The sequence below is a fragment of the Bombina bombina genome, chromosome 1, assembly GCF_027579735.1.
Source record: "Bombina bombina isolate aBomBom1 chromosome 1, aBomBom1.pri, whole genome shotgun sequence".
NCBI classification, from domain to species: domain Eukaryota; kingdom Metazoa; phylum Chordata; class Amphibia; order Anura; family Bombinatoridae; genus Bombina; species Bombina bombina.
Genome location: NC_069499.1, coordinates 855,160,704 through 855,179,345, shown reverse-complemented (window position 1 = coordinate 855,179,345; position 18,642 = coordinate 855,160,704). Strand labels below are relative to the sequence as shown.

Below are 18,642 nucleotides of genomic sequence, written 5' to 3'. Positions count from 1 at the left end.
CTTAATGTTTTACAGGGGGTTCCGTTTGAACCCCTTCATTCCATTGATATCAAGTTGTTATCTTGGAAAGTTCTGTTTTTAATGGCGATTTCCTCGGCTCGAAGAGTCTCTGAGTTATCTGCCTTACATTGTGATTCTCCTTATCTGATTTTTCATTCAGACAAGGTAGTTCTGCGTACTAAACCTGGGTTCCTACCTAAGGTGGTCACTAACAGGAATATCAATCAAGAGATTGTGGTTCCATCTTTGTGTCCTAATCCTTCTTCGAAAAAGGAACGTCTGCTACACAATCTAGATGTAGTCCGTGCCCTGAAATTTTATCTACAGGCAACTAAGGATTTTCGACAAACGTCTTCCCTGTTTGTCGTTTATTCTGGTCAGAGGAGTGGTCAAAAAGCTTCGGCTACCTCTCTCTCCTTTTGGCTTCGTAGCATAATACGGTTAGCCTATGAGACTGCTGGACAGCAGCCTCCTGAAAGAATTACAGCACATTCTACTAGAGCTGTGGCTTCCACTTGGGCCTTTAAGAATGAGGCTTCTGTTGAACAGATTTGCAAGGCTGCAACTTGGTCTTCTCTTCATACTTTTTCCAAATTTTACAAATTTGACACTTTTGCTTCTTCGGAGGCTGTTTTTGGGAGAAAGGTTCTTCAGGCAGTGGTTCCTTCCGTATAAAGAGCCTGCCTGTCCCTCCCGTCATCCGTGTACTTTAGCTTTGGTATTGGTATCCCATAAGTAATGGATGATCCGTGGACTGGATACACTTAACAAGAGAAAACATAATTTATGCTTACCTGATAAATTTATTTCTCTTGTAGTGTATCCAGTCCACGGCCCGCCCTGTCACTTTAAGGCAGGTAATTTTTCCATTAAACTACAGTCACCACTGCACCCTATGGTTTTCCTTTCTCTGCATGTTTTCGGTCGAATGACTGGTAATGGCAGTTAGGGGAGGAGCTATATAGCAGCTCTGCTGGGTGAATCCTCTTGCACTTCCTGTTGGGGAGGAGTTAATATCCCATAAGTAATGGATGATCCGTGGACTGGATACACTACAAGAGAAATAAATTTATCAGGTAAGCATAAATTATGTTTTTCTTCCACCCCCCCAGGCTTGACAGTGTAGTGAGATCTTATTGTTGTGGTAAATATGGGGCCTTCCATCACTTCAAGATAATCCATAATTTTGGTCAGATCAGACCAGTTGGGGATAGTGGTTTGTTTCCACTTACGAGCAATAATAAGCTTGACAGCCGTCAGTAGATAAATGCTGAGGAGACCCACCGGGGAAAGAGGGAGCCCAACGCCTAAGTGGAACAGCACTTTCTGAGGGTCCAGCCACAAGGTCGGATCCACTTCAGAACATCTATGTGATAGCATAGTCCATACGGGCTGTAGGGCAGGGCATTCCCACCATATGTGTGCTGACGATCCTATCTGACCGCATCCTCTCCAGCAAAGTGGGGAGTTCACGGAGGATATTTTAAAGAGTCGTCGTGGGGTCATGTGCCATTGCATGCATATCTTGAGATACAGCTCCAGTAACGTAACGCAATGAAGAGCCCGCTTGGTCCACTCATGGCTTTAGACCATTCCTCTTGAGAAGCCAGAAATTGTATGTCTCTTTCCCATATAATAATGTAGGCAGATTTAAGATATATGGGAGGGTTCAGAATGTCCTGGTAAGATAAAGGTAATGCTTTAGGAATTTTTTTGGCCGTGTGCCATCTCAGTTCCCATTTCGTGGGAACTCGCAAAGGTAGGGCTGTGAATCCCCATGATTGTAATAAGCTTTTGTCCCAGGCATTTTTAAATTAATTTACAGTCTTTGTGTTTACCACCTCAAATGGAAGTTTATTCCATGAATCCACCAGCCTTTCTGTAAAACAATGCTTCCTCAAATTTCTCCTGAATCTGCTACCCTCTAACTTTAGATTGTGACCCCTTGTTTTGGCATTTATTTTTTTATGAAAAATTCTTTCAGCTTCTATTTTATTAAGTCCCTTCATATACGCATGTCAGACATTTGGCATTGCACCCCCCAAACAAGCCAAAAACCTATTCATAGGGTGGTATCACTGTACTCAGGAGATGTTGGTGAACACATATTGGGGTCTTCTTTCGCAGTAACACATAACAGGAGCTAAGAATCCATGTCTAAAGTACAATGTGTGTGAAAAATAACACAAAAAAGACTGCCCAATAGTTTGACAAAGACTGGTGGTTGAATTAGTGCATGGAAAGTGTTAAAATACCAGCATTTCAAATACCCTAAGGTGTCTACTTTTCAAAAATATATGGTTTTATGGGGGTAAATTACATTGGCCGGCTTCAGAAATTTCCTAAATATGACATGGGTGCATGGGATGTGAAAATTGTAAGTTGAAAAACTGGAATGCGTCCCCTAAAAATAAGGTCTTTTAGCCCCTAGAGAACCCGACACACCTATACATGGGTGGTATCACTGTACTCAGGAGATGTTGTTGAACACATATTGAGGTGTTTTTTGGCAATAACACATAACAGGAACTGAGAAACCATGCCTAAAGTACAATGTGTGTGAAAAATAACACCAAAAAATGACTACCCAAAGGTTTTGCAAAGGCTGGTGGTTGAATTACTGCATGGAAAGTGTTAAAATACCAGCATTTGAAATACCCTAGGGTGTCTGCTTTTCAAAAATATATGGTTTGATGGGGTAATTTACATTGCCCGGCTTCAGAAATGTCCCAAATAGGACATGGGTGCATGATGACAGATGTGAAAATTTCCAAGTTGGAAAACTGGAACGCGCCCCCTAAAAATAAGGCCTTTTAGCCCCCAGAGAACCCGACACACCTATACATGGGTGGTATCACTGTACTCAGGAGATGCTGCTGAATACATATTGGGGTGTTATTTGGCATTAACCATTAACATTCTCAGTAAATGTATTCTTAAAGAGACAGTCAACACCAGAATTGTTGTTTTAAAAGATAGATAATCCCTTAATTACCAATTCCCCAGTTTTGCATAACCAACACAGTTATAATTATACGCGTTTTACCTCTGTAATTACCTTGTATCTAAGCCTCAGCAGACTGTCCCCTTATTTAAGTTCTTTTGACAGACTTGCAGTTTAGCCAATCAGAGCTGTCTTCATGGTAAATTCATGTGCATGAGCTCAATGTTATCTATATGAAACACGCAAACTAATACCCTCTAGTGGTGAAAAACTATCAAAATGCATTTAGATTAGAAGTGGCCTTCAAGGTCTAAGAAATTAGCATATGAACCTCCTAGGTTTAGCTTTCAACTAAGAATACTAACGCCTAGATTACGAGTCTTGCGTTAGCCTTAAAAAGCAGCGTTGAGGGGTCCCAACACTGTTTTTTAACGCCCGCTGCTATTACAAGCCTTGCAGGTACAGGTGTACTGCTCACTTTTTTTCTGCGACTCGAGCATACCGCAAATCCCCTTACGTCAATTGCGTATACTATCTTTTCAATTGGACTTGCATAACCCGGTATTACGAGTCTTGGAAAAAGTGAGTGGTACACCCTCTCCTGTCAAGACTCATACCGCATTTAAAAGTCAGTAGTTAAGAGTTTTATGGGCTAACGCCGTAACATAAAACTCTTAACTAAAGTGCTAAAAAGTACACTAACACCCATAAACTACCTATTAACCCCTAAACCGAATCCTCCCCCCCCCCCACATCGCAAACACTTAAATAAAGTTTTTAACCCCACATCGCCACCACTATAATAAATATATTAACCCCTAAACCGCCACACTCCCGCATCGCAAACACTAGTTAAATATTATTAACCCCTAATCTGCCGAGCCCTAACATCGCCGACACCTACCTACATTTATTAACCCCTAATCTGCCACCCCCAACGTTGCCGCCACTATATTAAATGTATTAACCTCTAAACCTAAGTCTAACCCTAACCCCCCTAACTTAAATATAATTTAAATAAAACAAAATAAAATTACTACAATTAAATAAATTATTCCTATTTACAACTAAATACTTACCTATAAAATAAACCCTAAGCTAGCTACAATATAACTAATAGTTACATTGAAGCTAGCTTAGGGTTTATTTTTATTTTACAGGCAACTTTGTATTTATTTTAACTAGATACAATTGTTATTAAATAGTTATTAACTATTTAATAACTTCCTAGCTAAAATAAATGCAAAAGTACCTGTAAAATAAACCCTAACCTAAGTTACAATTACACTTAACTCTGCACCTGAGCCTACCTAGGTATGCTTCTCAACAAAAGAAACAAAGGGAACAAAATGTATCATGAAGTTTCATTTTGATTCTGCTATCCTTTAAGTGTATTTATTTGAATTTTCAGGTGCTGAAGAAAAGATCCTTGGGGAATTCCGGGAAACACATAATCCTATGGCTTTGGATTTCTATCTTCAAGCAATGATCCAATCTGCCGGGAAACTGGTTCTCATAGATAAACTCTTACCAAAAATGAAGGCAGGAGGCCACAAGGTGCTTATCTTCTCTCAGATGGTACGATGTCTAGACATCCTGGAGGATTATCTTATGCATAAAAGGTGAGGATTATCAATGTGGTGTGTTACTTTGATCTTGGTTTGAGATAAAATACCGTAATCACTGTATGTATTTGTTTATTAACATTATTTAATAATACAATGGTTTTGCACCACTTTTTCTTTGCTCTGACTTATTTAAGACAGCAAGTTAGTTAGAAACCAACGGAAAGTAGTAAAGGTATATAGAAATGAAACATGAGAGGAGGCAATAAAAGTGGCAGCAACATGCCGGATAGCAGTGATCACAAAGGACTATCTTTGAAACCAAAGTATCAAAGTGAGGCATCAGGCAGGGAAATGAATCCTCAAATATCCATAAAAATGTAATGTGTTCAACCTGTAAATGAGAGTTCTAGAATGTACACAAGTTCAGCTGTGGTCTTATGATTTAAGAAGATGAAAAAAAAATCTGTAGACTCTATAAGCCTACCCATAGAAATGTTTTATTTTAATGTTCAACAGAAGTGAGGTTTGAAATAAATAGAAACGTATTTAAGGAAATTATAGTTTTTAAATGTGCTTATGTAATAAATGTTTTCAAACACTCTAACTAATGATAAAATGCAGAAATAAAATCGATATTTAAGCTCAGAATGCATATAAATTCATTGTGTAGTGTGTTTTTTCTTCTTAGTTGATATAACAGTGGGAAATATACGTTTCCTATTTAACAGTATCTAATTTTGATAACAGGACTGTACCAAAACCGGTAGCATCAGTTTTCATAACATTCCTGTTGAGTAAAAAATTAAATCACAGTTTTGCTACAGTTGCTCATTCACTGACTGACCACATGATCATTAAATAAGCTCAGTTTTTGTTGCCTTTTAAAAGCTAAAATGTCTGGTGTATCAGAACATATGTTTTCTTCATAAATAGAGAGGGTCCACAGCTGTATTCACTACTTTTGGAAATTAAGAACCTGGCCACCAGGAGGAGGCAAAGACACCCCAGCCAAAGGCTTAAATACCTCTTCCACTTCCCTCATCCCCCAGTCATCCCCCAGTCAGGTGGTACTCTTCGGCATTGGACTGGAGTTTTAAGTAGTCCTGTCAGCCTTTCAGTGAGAGCATGGATGAAAGTTAGAATCCGGAGATGCAGGGGAAAGTCTTTCTGTGAAACCATCCCGACTCATATTAACAGCTCCACAGCATGTCCATTATTATGGCGCTGGCGCATTTGCAGCTGCCAGAAGTGTGCTTGCGATATTGTACGTATTCTGTTGACTTGGGATCTTCAGGTATGGGATGGCCTTCTCAGCTCTCCGGGGGAACGACCCTTCAGGGGGTCAACCTTGGGGTTGGGGTCGCCTCATGCTCCGGCGAAGGTGTGCTGTGCCTTTCGTTACAGACTGGCGCCCCTTTGTGTTCTTTTGAGACACATTCTGGCGTTGTTGGAGGATCCCATCCTTAACGGATTTGGGAATTCTCAGTCTTCTACTTCGAGCGGCTTGCAGCATAAGCTATATGAGGATGAAGTTATCTTTCTATAGCCTTGTTTATTGAGTATCCTTTCCAGTCCTGAGCTGGGAGAACAGGATCCCGGTCTACGGGTGTGTCTGTTCTTCTTGGGCGATAACCTATGGGTTGCCTTATTTTTATTTTAATCCGGTTAGGATGATTTTTTATTTGAGCTCATGTTTATGTATTTTCTTCGGGAATTTTTCTGGAATCGACACTCGCGATTTTTGATTGTTCAGTTTACTTCTACGGAAGTTTGTTGATGTGAGGACATGTTAGTCCTATGTTTGTCTGATGTTTATTCTCCATCTCTAGGGATGCCTATCTGCGGCCTTGCCATATCGACCTTGAATTTTAGGCTGGTCCTGAGTGGGTTAGGACCTTTCTGTCTTGCGGCCTATCTCAGGCACGTGGCGCCTGTTCTACCTGGCTGGTCCGGTTGGGGCGCCGAGTGTTTCACATTATTATTTGTGTTTTTCCTTGTTTTTCTTTTACAAGTTCAGCTAAGCATTTGAAAGGACCTGAGGGTCTGCAAAGCATGGAGGATTGGTTCAGTCCTTGCTAGCCTTTCTAGCTGGTCGACTGGGACTCGGTAAGGTTCTCTGGTGACACATTCGATTGTTTCTGTTATTTCATCGGCACTTAGAGTGTTTCCTTCCCGCGTGGGTTGGAGGTTTGTAGGACTTGGGGCCTCCTTGTCGCCGGTTCGTGGCGGTCTTGGCTTCAGGGGCTCCTTGGAAATTCCTTTTCCTGGACTTGTTCCTTTTGAGGTTCTCTTCCTTCAGGTCTGGATTTCTGGACTGTCCGTTCCCCTTAGTGGTTTGGCCGCCTTATGGGTAATACAAGGTAGCCTTGTGGTTTCCGAAAGAGCCATCTGATGATTATTCTCTCTTTAAGGAGGGCCGCATGGCTTTTCCTGCTTTCGGGAGTTGGTTGTCTCCCTTTCAGGGACGTTAGGCTAGGTTGTCTCCTTCCCCAAGCTTTGCTTAGAGGTTTTTCTCTACAGGGAATTTGGGATGCTCTGCATTCTTTTCCTGGGTGTGGTCCTCTGGTTATGTAATTTGAGGAGATATGGAGACCAGTCTTGTGCTACTCGCTCTTCGGGTGACTTTGTCCTTGATATTCTCCCTTGGTCTCCGGAGTCTTGGCATGCCTCTGTTGTGCCTTAGCTCTTTTCTGGGGTGTTGGACTCCTGTAAGGGGGGTTCTCTTCGTTTTTGGTCGAGATTTATGAGTGAGTTTTGTCCCTGTTTCCGGGTTAGTCCGGTTATTCCCCTGTGAGGTCTGATTTTTCAGACTGGGTATTCGTGTTCCCTGGGGCGTTAATTCTGGGGCTCGGGCCTTTAGTTTTGTTTGGGATTTTTCTGGATGTCTGGAAGCTTATGATCCTGTGGCTGGTTCTGGGCGATCCAGTTTTTTCCAGGGAACATAGGCTATGGCCTAAGGACTGGCTAGTTGACTGGCTGCGCGCTTGCGGATACATTCCTATGGCTTGCCTTTTCTTTGAACAATGTATACTCCCCTTCGAGGGGGGGGGGGTTCTTTCTGTGTTCATCAGGTCTTCTGGATGTTTTTCATTCGGCTTTGGTTTTATCAGTCTCTGGCTCATGTCTTGTGAGCATGTGTGCTATTTTTATTTGTGCCCTTCCCTTTGGTGGGGGGAGGTTGTTTGTCCTTCTTTTGAGGGGGGGTTCCTCTCTCTGGAGGGTTGTTGTCCTGTCTTGTGTATAGGAGGTTGGGACAGGTGCTTTTAGCCTGTTAGGTTGAGCAGTTTTCAGTTCCATTTGGGGAGATTGGAATCTCCATGTTGAGACTGTCAGTATGCGAAGTCTTCATTGAGGTCTACTGCGTTTTGCTATGTTCATTTCCTTTGTGGTTCTCTTTGAGTGTACCTCTTGGAGGAGTTCTTGGGTTAGCATCCAGGTTCTGTTTGGGGGGCTGAGTCCTCTACATTTCGTCCTTCCCTAGGGGTTGGTGATTGGGGTCCTTTTTGTTCCCCTGGTTTTCAGACCTGCCGGTTGCTTGGGCTGGCCCGGTATGGAGCAGGATCTGAAATCTGTTATCCGTCCTCGGGTCACTGAGGTTCGGTGAGCCTCCTTGAGGTTCTTTGCTTCTCCACGTTCCAGATGTTTGAGTAGGTCTGGCGGCTTTTAGATAACCTGTGATGTACACGCTATTTAGTGGATGTTTAGCAGTCTGACGATTGGGGTTTGTTATCTCTTTCAGCTGCTCTCCTTTCTTACAAGTGTTATATTAGAGTCATCCTGATCTTAAGACCAGTTAGGGTCTCTGTGGGCTTGGCTTGGGCTCGGGGTTCCTTATTTTTTAATTTGGAATTGGTTGCTCACTATTTAGGTGCCTTTCGGTAATTTTTATTCACGTCTTTTTTTTTTTTTTTTGGGAGTTGTCAATGTTGCTCCCTTTCTCTAGTAAGGGGTGTGTTGTTGGGGACTGACTGCTGGGTGGTGGTGTCTCCTGGAGGCATGTTGGCTCAGTCGAGTCTATTCTGCGGTCTCTAGCTGGGCTTATGGACTGTCTGCGGGTCAGTATCCTTGGGCTTTCCTTTTTCAAGGTTTCTCTGCTTCGAATGAAGCAAGATTTTTTTTCTGGGTGGGGTTTGCAGGCCTGGTGCCTTCAGAATCGGCCGCCTTTTGTAACCTCCCGTTGCATTCAGTGTCCTCTAAAGTTTGGGTATTGTTTTCCCAAAAGTAATGAATGCAGCTGTGGACTCTTTCCATTTATGAAGAAAAACATAAATTATGCTTACCTGATAATTTTCTTTTCTTCAGATGGGGCGTCTATTATTATTCTTCTGACATCTTTTCACCCTGATATTTCTTCTACTGTTCCTTGTTCCTCGGCAGAATCACTGGGGGATGAGGGGAGTGTGAGAGGTATTTAAGCCTTTGGCTGGGATGTCTTTGACTCCTCCTGGTGGCCAGGTTCTGAATTCTCAAAAGTAATGAATGCAGCTGTGGACTCTTTCCATCTGAACAATAGAAAATTATCAGGTAAGCATAATATATGTTTTTCACTAATATAAAGTGACCTACTGGCCTATCAATATTACAGTAAACTTCATGTGCTGCAACGAGATTGAGTTTAAGTGGCCACACCTTTTAATGTATATGATATTTAGTCTCTTTAGTGCATATACAAAGTGTGCTGCATGAATCACAATGTAATATCTACTGGAACAGAATTATTCTTGAACCTAAGTTTATTAATAGCTACAGTGTGGATTTACAATTCAAGTGGCTTCTTCTATGTACTATTCCTTTTTGTGATGTGCTATGATCAAATGAAATAAAGCAAAAATCTCTACAGCTTGGGGATGATGCTATCCAGGATTATGAATTCTAGATATTTACCTTCAAGTATAAGCCTTTTTGCTTCATGTAGCTAGGCTGGTGATTAGTTTGCTCTCAATATAGATTATGAAATTTGGCAGATGATTTAGGATCTTAATATCCAGTCTGAGTGTTTCATCAATGTATTTGGTCAAAATAACTTACATTGCAAGGTACTTCTTTCCTTTTTTTTTTGGTTGTTTTTCATTTTAAATTGTCCAAACAACAAAACTGTAGGCAAAGAGAAGTGTGTACGGGTGTAAGAAAGGTCTCTGGTTCAGTTGCTTGTATATTTTTCTGCTTTTCTCCAAGAGGTTGCTCAGTATTTACCCAATAAGATTTAAAGGGAAGTGAAACCCAACAAATCTATTTCATGGTTCACACAGGGCATGTGATTTTAAACAACTTTCCAGTTTACTTCTTTTACCTAATTTTCTTTATTCTCTTACGGCTAGATTACGAGTTTTCTCGGTAAAAACCTGCGGAGCTAACGCTCCTTTTTTTTTCTAGCGCTCACTTTAAACAACGCTGGTATTACGAGTTTTCTGAATTGCTGCGTTAGCCTCAGAAAAGTGAGCGTTGAGCAAAATTTAGCTCCACTTCTCACCTCAATACCAGCGTTGCTTACGGTAGCTGTAAGCTGGAAAAACGTGCTCGTGCACGATTTCCCCATAGGATACAATGGGGCTGAGCTGGCTGAAAAAAACCTAACACCTGCAAAAAAGCAGCATTCAGCTCTTAACGCAGCCCCATTGTTTCCTATGGGGAAACACTTTCTAAGTCTACACCTAACACCCTAACATGAACCCCGAGTCTAAACATGTCGCCGCCACCTACCTACACTTAATAACTCCTAATCTGCCAAGCAGACATCGCCGCCACTATAATAAATGTATTAACCCCTAAACTGCCAAACACTATAATACATTTTATTAACCCCTAATCTGCCCCCCCAACATCGCCGCCGCCTACCCAAAATTATTGACCCCTAATCTGCCGTCCCCAACGTCGCCGCTACTATAATAAAGTTATTAACCCCTAAACCTAAGTCTAACCCTAACACCCCCCTAAGTTAAATATAAGTTAAAGAAATCGAAATAAATTTACTATAATTAAATAAATTATTCCTATTTAAAACTAAATACTTACCTATAAAAACTAAATACTTACCTATAAAATAAACCCTAAGATAGCTACAATATAATTAATAATTACATTGTAGCTATTTTAGGATTTATATTTATTTTACAGGCAACTTGTATTTATTTTAACTAGGTACAATAGCTATTAAATAGTTAATAACTATTTAATAGCTACCTAGTTAAAATAATTACAAAATTACCTGTAAAATAAACCCTAACCTAAGTTACAAATACACCTAACACTACACTATCAATAAATTAACCCCTTAATGACCGCAGCACTTTTCCATTTTCTGTCCGTTTGGGACCAAGGCTATTTTTACATTTTTGCGGTGTTTGTGTTTAGCTGTAATTTTCCTCTTACTCATTTACTGTACCCACACATATTATATACCGTTTTTCTCGCCATTAAATTGACTTTCAAAAGATACCATAATTTTCATCATATCTTATAATTTACTATAAAAAACATTATAAAATATGAGGAAAAAATGGAAAAAAACACATTTCTCCAACATAGGTGTGTCCGGTCCACGGCGTCATCCTTACTTGTGGGATATTCTCTTCCCCAACAGGAAATGGCAAAGAGCCCAGCAAAGCTGGTCACATGATCCCTCCTAGGCTCCGCCTACCCCAGTCATTCTCTTTGCCGTTGTACAGGCAACATCTCCACGGAGATGGCTTAGAGTTTTTTAGTGTTTAACTGTAGTTTTTATTATTCAATCAAGAGTTTGTTATTTTGAAATAGTGCTGGTATGTACTATTTACTCAGAAACAGAAAAGAGATGAAGATTTCTGTTTGTATGAGGAAAATGATTTTAGCAACCGTAACTAAAATCCATGGCTGTTCCACACAGGACTGTTGAGAGCAATTAACTTCAGTTGGGGGAACAGTATGCAGTCTCTTGCTGCTTGAGGTATGACACATTCTAACAAGACGATGTAATGCTGGAAGCTGTCATTTTCCCTATGGGATCCGGTAAGCCATGTTTATTACGATCGTAAATAAGGGCTTCACAAGGGCTTATTAAGACTGTAGACTTTTTCTGGGCTAAATCGATTCATTATTAACACATATTTAGCCTTGAGGAATCATTTTATCTGGGTATTTTGATATAATAATATCGGCAGGCACTGTATTAGACACCTTATTCCTTAGGGGCTTTCCCAAAGCATAAGCAGAGCCTCATTTTCGCGCCGGTGTGGCGCACTTGTTTTTGAGAGGCATGGCATGCAGTCGCATGTGAGAGGAGCTCTGATACTTAGAAAAGACTTTCTGAAGGCGTCATTTGGTATCGTATTCCCCTTTGGGCTTGGTTGGGTCTCAGCAAAGCAGATACCAGGGACTGTAAAGGGGTTAAAGTTTAAAACGGCTCCGGTTCCGTTATTTTAAGGGTTAAAGCTTCCAAGTTTGGTGTGCAATACTTTTAAGGCTTTAAGACACTGTGGTGAAAATTTGGTGAATTTTGCACAATTCCTTCATGTTTTTTCGCAATTGCAGTAATAAAGTGTGTTCAGTTTAAAATTTAAAATGACCACGGTGGATTTAAAGGATGCGTATCTACATATTCCTATCCACAAGGAACATCATCGGTTCCTAAGGTTCGCATTCCTGGACAAACATTACCAGTTCGTGGCGCTTCCTTTCGGATTAGCCACTGCTCCAAGGATTTTCACAAAGGTACTAGGGTCCCTTCTAGCTGTGCTAAGACCAAGGGGCATTGCTGTAGTACCTTACTTGGACGACATTCTGATTCAAGCGTCGTCCCTTCCTCAAGCAAAGGCTCACACGGACATCGTCCTGGCCTTTCTCAGATCTCACGGATGGAAAGTGAACGTGGAAAAGAGTTCTCTATCCCCGTCAACAAGGGTTCCCTTCTTGGGAACAATTATAGACTCCTTAGAAATGAGGATTTTTCTAACAGAGGCCAGAAAAACAAAACTTCTAGACTCTTGTCGAATACTTCATTCCGTTCCTCTTCCTTCCATAGCTCAGTGCATGGAAGTGATCGGGTTGATGGTAGCGGCAATGGACATAGTTCCTTTTGCGCGCATTCATCTAAGACCATTACAACTGTGCATGCTCAGTCAGTGGAATGGGGACTATACAGACTTGTCTCCGAAGATACAAGTAAATCAGAGGACCAGAGACTCACTCCGTTGGTGGCTGTCCCTGGACAACCTGTCACAAGGGATGACATTCCGCAGACCAGAGTGGGTCATTGTCACGACCGACGCCAGTCTGATGGGCTGGGGCGCGGTCTGGGGATCCCTGAAAGCTCAGGGTCTTTGGTCTCGGGAAGAGTCTCTTCTACCGATAAATATTCTGGAACTGAGAGCGATATTCAATGCTCTCAAGGCTTGGCCTCAGCTAGCGAGGGCCAAGTTCATACGGTTTCAATCAGACAACATGACAACTGTTGCGTACATCAACCATCAGGGGGGAACAAGGAGTTCCCTAGCGATGGAAGAAGTGACCAAAATCATTCTATGGGCGGAGTCTCACTCCTGCCACCTGTCTGCTATCCACATCCCAGGAGTGGAAAATTGGGAAGCGGATTTTCTGAGTCGTCAGACATTGCATCCGGGGGAGTGGGAACTTCATCCGGAAATTTTTGCCCAAGTCACTCAGCTGTGGGGCATTCCAGACATGGATCTGATGGCCTCTCGTCAGAACTTCAAAGTTCCTTGCTACGGGTCCAGATCCAGGGATCCCAAGGCGGCTCTAGTGGATGCACTAGTAGCACCTTGGACCTTCAAACTAGCTTATGTGTTCCCGCCATTTCCTCTCATCCCCAGGCTGGTAGCCAGGATCAATCAGGAGAGGGCGTCGGTGATCTTGATAGCTCCTGCGTGGCCACGCAGGACTTGGTATGCAGATCTGGTGAATATGTCATCGGCTCCACCTTGGAAGCTACCTTTGAGACGAGACCTTCTTGTTCAGGGTCCGTTCGAACATCCGAATCTGGTTTCACTCCAGCTGACTGCTTGGAGATTGAACGCTTGATTTTATCGAAGCGAGGATTCTCAGATTCTGTTATCGATACTCTTGTTCAGGCCAGAAAGCCTGTAACTAGAAAGATTTACCACAAAATTTGGAAAAAATATATCTGTTGGTGTGAATCTAAAGGATTCCCTTGGGACAAGGTTAAGATTCCTAGGATTCTATCCTTCCTTCAAGAAGGATTGGAAAAAGGATTATCTGCAAGTTCCCTGAAGGGACAGATTTCTGCCTTGTCGGTGTTACTTCACAAAAAACTGGCTGCTGTGCCAGATGTTCAAGCCTTTGTTCAGGCTCTGGTTAGAATTAAGCCTGTTTACAAACCTTTGACTCCTCCTTGGAGTCTCAATTTAGTTCTTTCAGTTCTTCAGGGGGTTCCGTTTGAACCCTTGCATTCCGTTGATATTAAATTATTATCTTGGAAAGTTTTGTTTTTAGTTGCAATTTCTTCTGCCAGAAGAGTTTCAGAATTATCTGCTCTGCAGTGTTCTCCTCCTTATCTGGTGTTCCATGCAGATAAGGTGGTTTTACGTACTAAACCTGGTTTTCTTCCAAAAGTTGTTTCTAACAAGAACATTAACCAGGAGATTATCGTACCTTCTCTGTGTCCGAAACCAGTTTCAAAGAAGGAACGTTTGTTGCACAATTTGGATGTTGTTCGCGCTCTAAAATTCTATTTAGATGCTACAAAGGATTTTAGACAAACATCTTCCTTGTTTGTTGTTTCTTCCGGTAAAAGGAGAGGTCAAAAAGCAACTTCTACCTCTCTCTCTTTTTGGATTAAAAGCATCATCAGATTGGCTTACGAGACTGCCGGACGGCAGCCTCCCGAAAGAATCACAGCTCATTCCACTAGGGCTGTGGCTTCCACATGGGCCTTCAAGAACGAGGCTTCTGTTGATCAGATATGTAGGGCAGCGACTTGGTCTTCACTGCACACTTTTACCAAATTTTACAAGTTTGATACTTTTGCTTCTTCTGAGGCTATTTTTGGGAGAAAGGTTTTGCAAGCCGTGGTGCCTTCCATTTAGGTGACCTGATTTGCTCCCTCCCTTCATCCGTGTCCTAAAGCTTTGGTATTGGTTCCCACAAGTAAGGATGACGCCGTGGACCGGACACACCTATGTTGGAGAAAACAGAATTTATGTTTACCTGATAAATTACTTTCTCCAACGGTGTGTCCGGTCCACGGCCCGCCCTGGTTTTTTAATCAGGTCTGATAATTTATTTTCTTTAACTACAGTCACCACGGTACCATATGGTTTCTCCTATGCAAATATTCCTCCTTAACGTCGGTCGAATGACTGGGGTAGGCGGAGCCTAGGAGGGATCATGTGACCAGCTTTGCTGGGCTCTTTGCCATTTCCTGTTGGGGAAGAGAATATCCCACAAGTAAGGATGACGCCGTGGACCGGACACACCGTTGGAGAAAGTAATTTATCAGGTAAACATAAATTCTGTTTTTTTCTAACTTTGACCCCCAAAATCTGTTACACATCTACAACCACCAAAAAACACCCATGCTAAATAGTTTCTAAATTTTGTCCTGAGTTTAGAAATACCCAATGTTTACATGTTCTTTGCTTTTTTTGCAAGTTATAGGGCCATAAATACAAGTAGCACTTTGCTATTTCCAAACCACTTTTTTTCAAAATTAGCGCTAGTTACATTGGAACACTAATATCTTTCAGGAATCCCTGAATATCCATTGACATGTATATATTTTTTTTTAGAAGACATCCCAAAGTATTGATCTAGGCCCATTTTGGTATATTTCATGCCACCATTTCACCGCCAAATGCGATCAAATAAAAAAAAAATTTCACTTTTTCACAAATATTTTCACAAACTTTAGGTTTCTCACTGAAATTATTTACAAACAACTTATGCAATTATAGCATAAATGGTTGTAAATGCTTCTCTGGGATCCCCTTTGTTCAGAAATAGCAGACATATATGGCTTTGGCTTTGCTTTTTGGTAATTAGAAGGCTGCTAAATGCCCCTGCGCAAAATACGCGTATTATGCCCAGCAGTGAAGGGGTTAATTAGGGAGCATGTAGGGAGCTTCTAGGGTTAATTTTAGCTTTAGTGTAGTGTAGTAGACAACCCCAAGTATTGATATAGGCCCATTTTGGTATATTTCATGCCACCATTTCACCGCCAAATGCGATCAAATTTAAAAAAAACGTTAATTTTTTTCACAATTTTAGGTTTCTCACTGAAATTATTTACAAACAGCTTGTGCAATTATGGCACAAATGGTTGTAAATGCTTCTCTGGGATGCCCTTTGTTCAGAAATAGCAGACATATATGACTTTGGCGTTGCTTTTTGGTAATTAGAAAGTCGCTAAATGCTGCTGCGCATCACACGTGTATTATGGCTAGCAGTGAAGGGGTTAATTAGGTAGTGTGTAGGGAGCTTGCAGGGTTAATTTTAGCTTTAGTGTAGAGTTCAGCCTCCCACCTGACACATCCCACCCCCTGATCCCTCCCAAACAGCTCCCTTCCCTCCCCCACCCCACTATTGTCCCCGCCATCTTAAGTACTGGCAGAAAGTCTGCCAGTACTAAAATAAAAGATTTTTTTTTTTTAAAAAGAAAAAAAAAAAAGCATATTTACATATGCTGTGTTTAGGATCCCCCCTTAGCCCCCAACCTCCCTGATCCCCCCCAAAACAGCTCTCTAAGCCTCCCCCTCTGCCTTATTGGGGGCCATCTTGGGTACTGGCAGCTGTCTGCCAGTACCCATTTTGCACAATCAAATATTTATTTCATTTTTATGAACAAAGTTATCAATGAGCTCCTTTACTTTCTACTATAGACATCTCACATGCTGCTGATTGGAGCCAACCCCCACCACCTAAATAACGAATACGGTGTTTTTTTTTTAATTACTCGTCCCACTTTTATTTTGGGACACATTTTTTTCTGTAGTGCAGCGGTCCCCACCCGGTCCCTGCCCCGGCGCGCATCCGCGCGCGCCCCCTCGTGCACGTGCGCGCGCCCCCGGACTTGCACGCCCACGATCCCGCCCCCCTCCACATGACAAGGGCCATCGATGGCCGCCACCCACCTCCCACACCGGCTCCCACCCACCAACGATACCGGCCATCGATGTCCGGTGCAGAGAGGGCCACAGAGTGGCTCTCTCTGCATCGGATGGCCATCTAAGGTTATTGCAGGATGCCTCCATATCGAGGCATCACTGCAATAACCGGAAAGCAGCTGGAAGCGAGCAGGATCGCTTCCAGCTGCTTTCCACACCGAGGACGTGCAGGGTACGTTCTCAGGCATTAACTGCCTTTTTTCTGAGGACGTACCCTGCACGTCCTCGGTCATTAAGGGGTTAATTAAATAAATTACCTACAATTATCTAAAATAAAATACAATTCAATAAACTAAACTATAGTACAAAAAAACACTAAATTACAAAAAATAAAAAAAATTACAAGAATTGTAATCTAATTACACCTAATCTAAGCCCCCTAATAAAATAAAAAAGCCCCCCAAAATAATAAAATCCCCTACCCTAAACTAAATTATAAAAGTAATCAGCTCTTTTACCAGCCCTTAAAAGGGCTTTTTGCGGGGCATTGCCCCAAAGTAATCAGCTCTTTTACCTGTAAAAGAAAATACAAGACCCACCACCCACACACCCCTACTCTAAAACCCACCCGATCCCCCCTTAAAAAAAACTAACACTACCCCATTGAAGATCACTCTACCTTGAGCCGTCTTCACCCAACCGGGCCGAACTCTTCATCCGATGCGGGCACAAGTGGTCCTCCAGCCGGGCAGAAGTCTTCATCCGATCGGGGCAGAAGAGGTCCTCCATCCAGTAGAAGTATTCATCCAAGCGGCATCTTCTATCTTCATCCATCCGGCGCGGAGCGGGTCCATCTTCAAGACAGCCGACGCGGAGCATCCTCTTCTTCCCGACGACGAATGAAGGTTCCTTTAAATGACGAAGATGGCGTCCCTCAAATTCTGATTGGCTGATAGGATTCTATCAGCCAATCGAATTAAGGTAGAATCCAATTGGTTGATTTAATCAGCCATTTGGATTGAACTTCAATCCGATTGGCTGATTGGATCAGCCAATAGAATTGACCTTGCATTCTATTGGCTGATCCAATCAACCAATCAGATTTTTCCTACCTTAATTCCGATTGGCTGATAGAATCCTATCAGCCAATCGGAATTCGAAGGACGCCATCTTGGATGACGTCATTTAAAGGAACCTTCGTTCGTCGTTAGTCGTCGGGAAGAAGAGGATGCTCTGCGTCGGATGTCTTGAAGATGGACCTGCTCCACGTCGGATGGATGAAGATAGAAGATGCCACTTGGATGGAGGACCTCTTCTGCCCCGATCGGATGAAGACTTCTGCCAGTCCCGGATGTCCTCTTCTGGCCCATCGGTGCCCGGCTGGGTGAAAACGGCTCAAGGTAGGGTGATCATCAATGGGGTAGTGTTAGGTTTTTTTAAGGGGGGATCGGGTGGGTTTTAGAGTAGGGGTGTGTGAGTGGTGGGTTGTAATGTTGGGGGGGTCTTGTATTTTCTTTTACAGGTAAAAGAGCTGATTACTTTGGGGCAATGCCCCGCAAAAAGCCCTTTTAAGGGCTGGTAAAAGAGCTGATTACTTTTGTAATTTAGTTTAGTGTAGTGTAGGGAATTTTATTATTTTGGGGGTTTTTTTTATTTTATTAGGGGGGCTTAGATTAGGTGTAATTAGATTAAAATTCTTGTAATATTTTTTTATTTTTTGTAATTTAGTGTTTTGTTTTTTTTTGTACTATAGTTTAGTTTATTTAATTGTATTTTAGTTTAGCTAATTGTAGGTAATTTATTTAATTAATTTATTGATAGTGTAGTGTTAGGTGTATTTGTAACTTAGGTTAGGATTTATTTTACAGGTAATTTTGTAATTATTTTAACTAGGTAGCTATTAAATTGTTATTAACTATTTAATAGCTATTGTAGCTATAAATACAAAGTTTCCTGTAAAATAAATATAAATCCTAAAATAGCTACAATGTAATTATTAATTATATTGTAGCTATTTTAGGGTTTATTTTATAGGTAAGTATTTAGTTTTAAATAGGAATAATTTATTTAATTATAG

The 18,642-nt window shown here is 41.7% G+C and overlaps 1 protein-coding gene across 10 annotated transcripts in view; it reads left to right on the top strand.

The window, feature by feature from the left end:
- The window catches only part of CHD9 (chromodomain helicase DNA binding protein 9), a 648,673-nt gene that overhangs the window by 424,732 nt on the left and 205,299 nt on the right, over positions 1–18,642 (top strand). For all 10 annotated transcript variants that reach the window (XM_053699504.1, XM_053699510.1, XM_053699505.1 and 7 more), the window contains one exon: positions 4,356–4,566. In XM_053699504.1, coding sequence (XP_053555479.1) covers positions 4,356–4,566 — 211 coding nt within the window. The remainder of the gene's footprint in view (positions 1–4,355; positions 4,567–18,642) is intronic.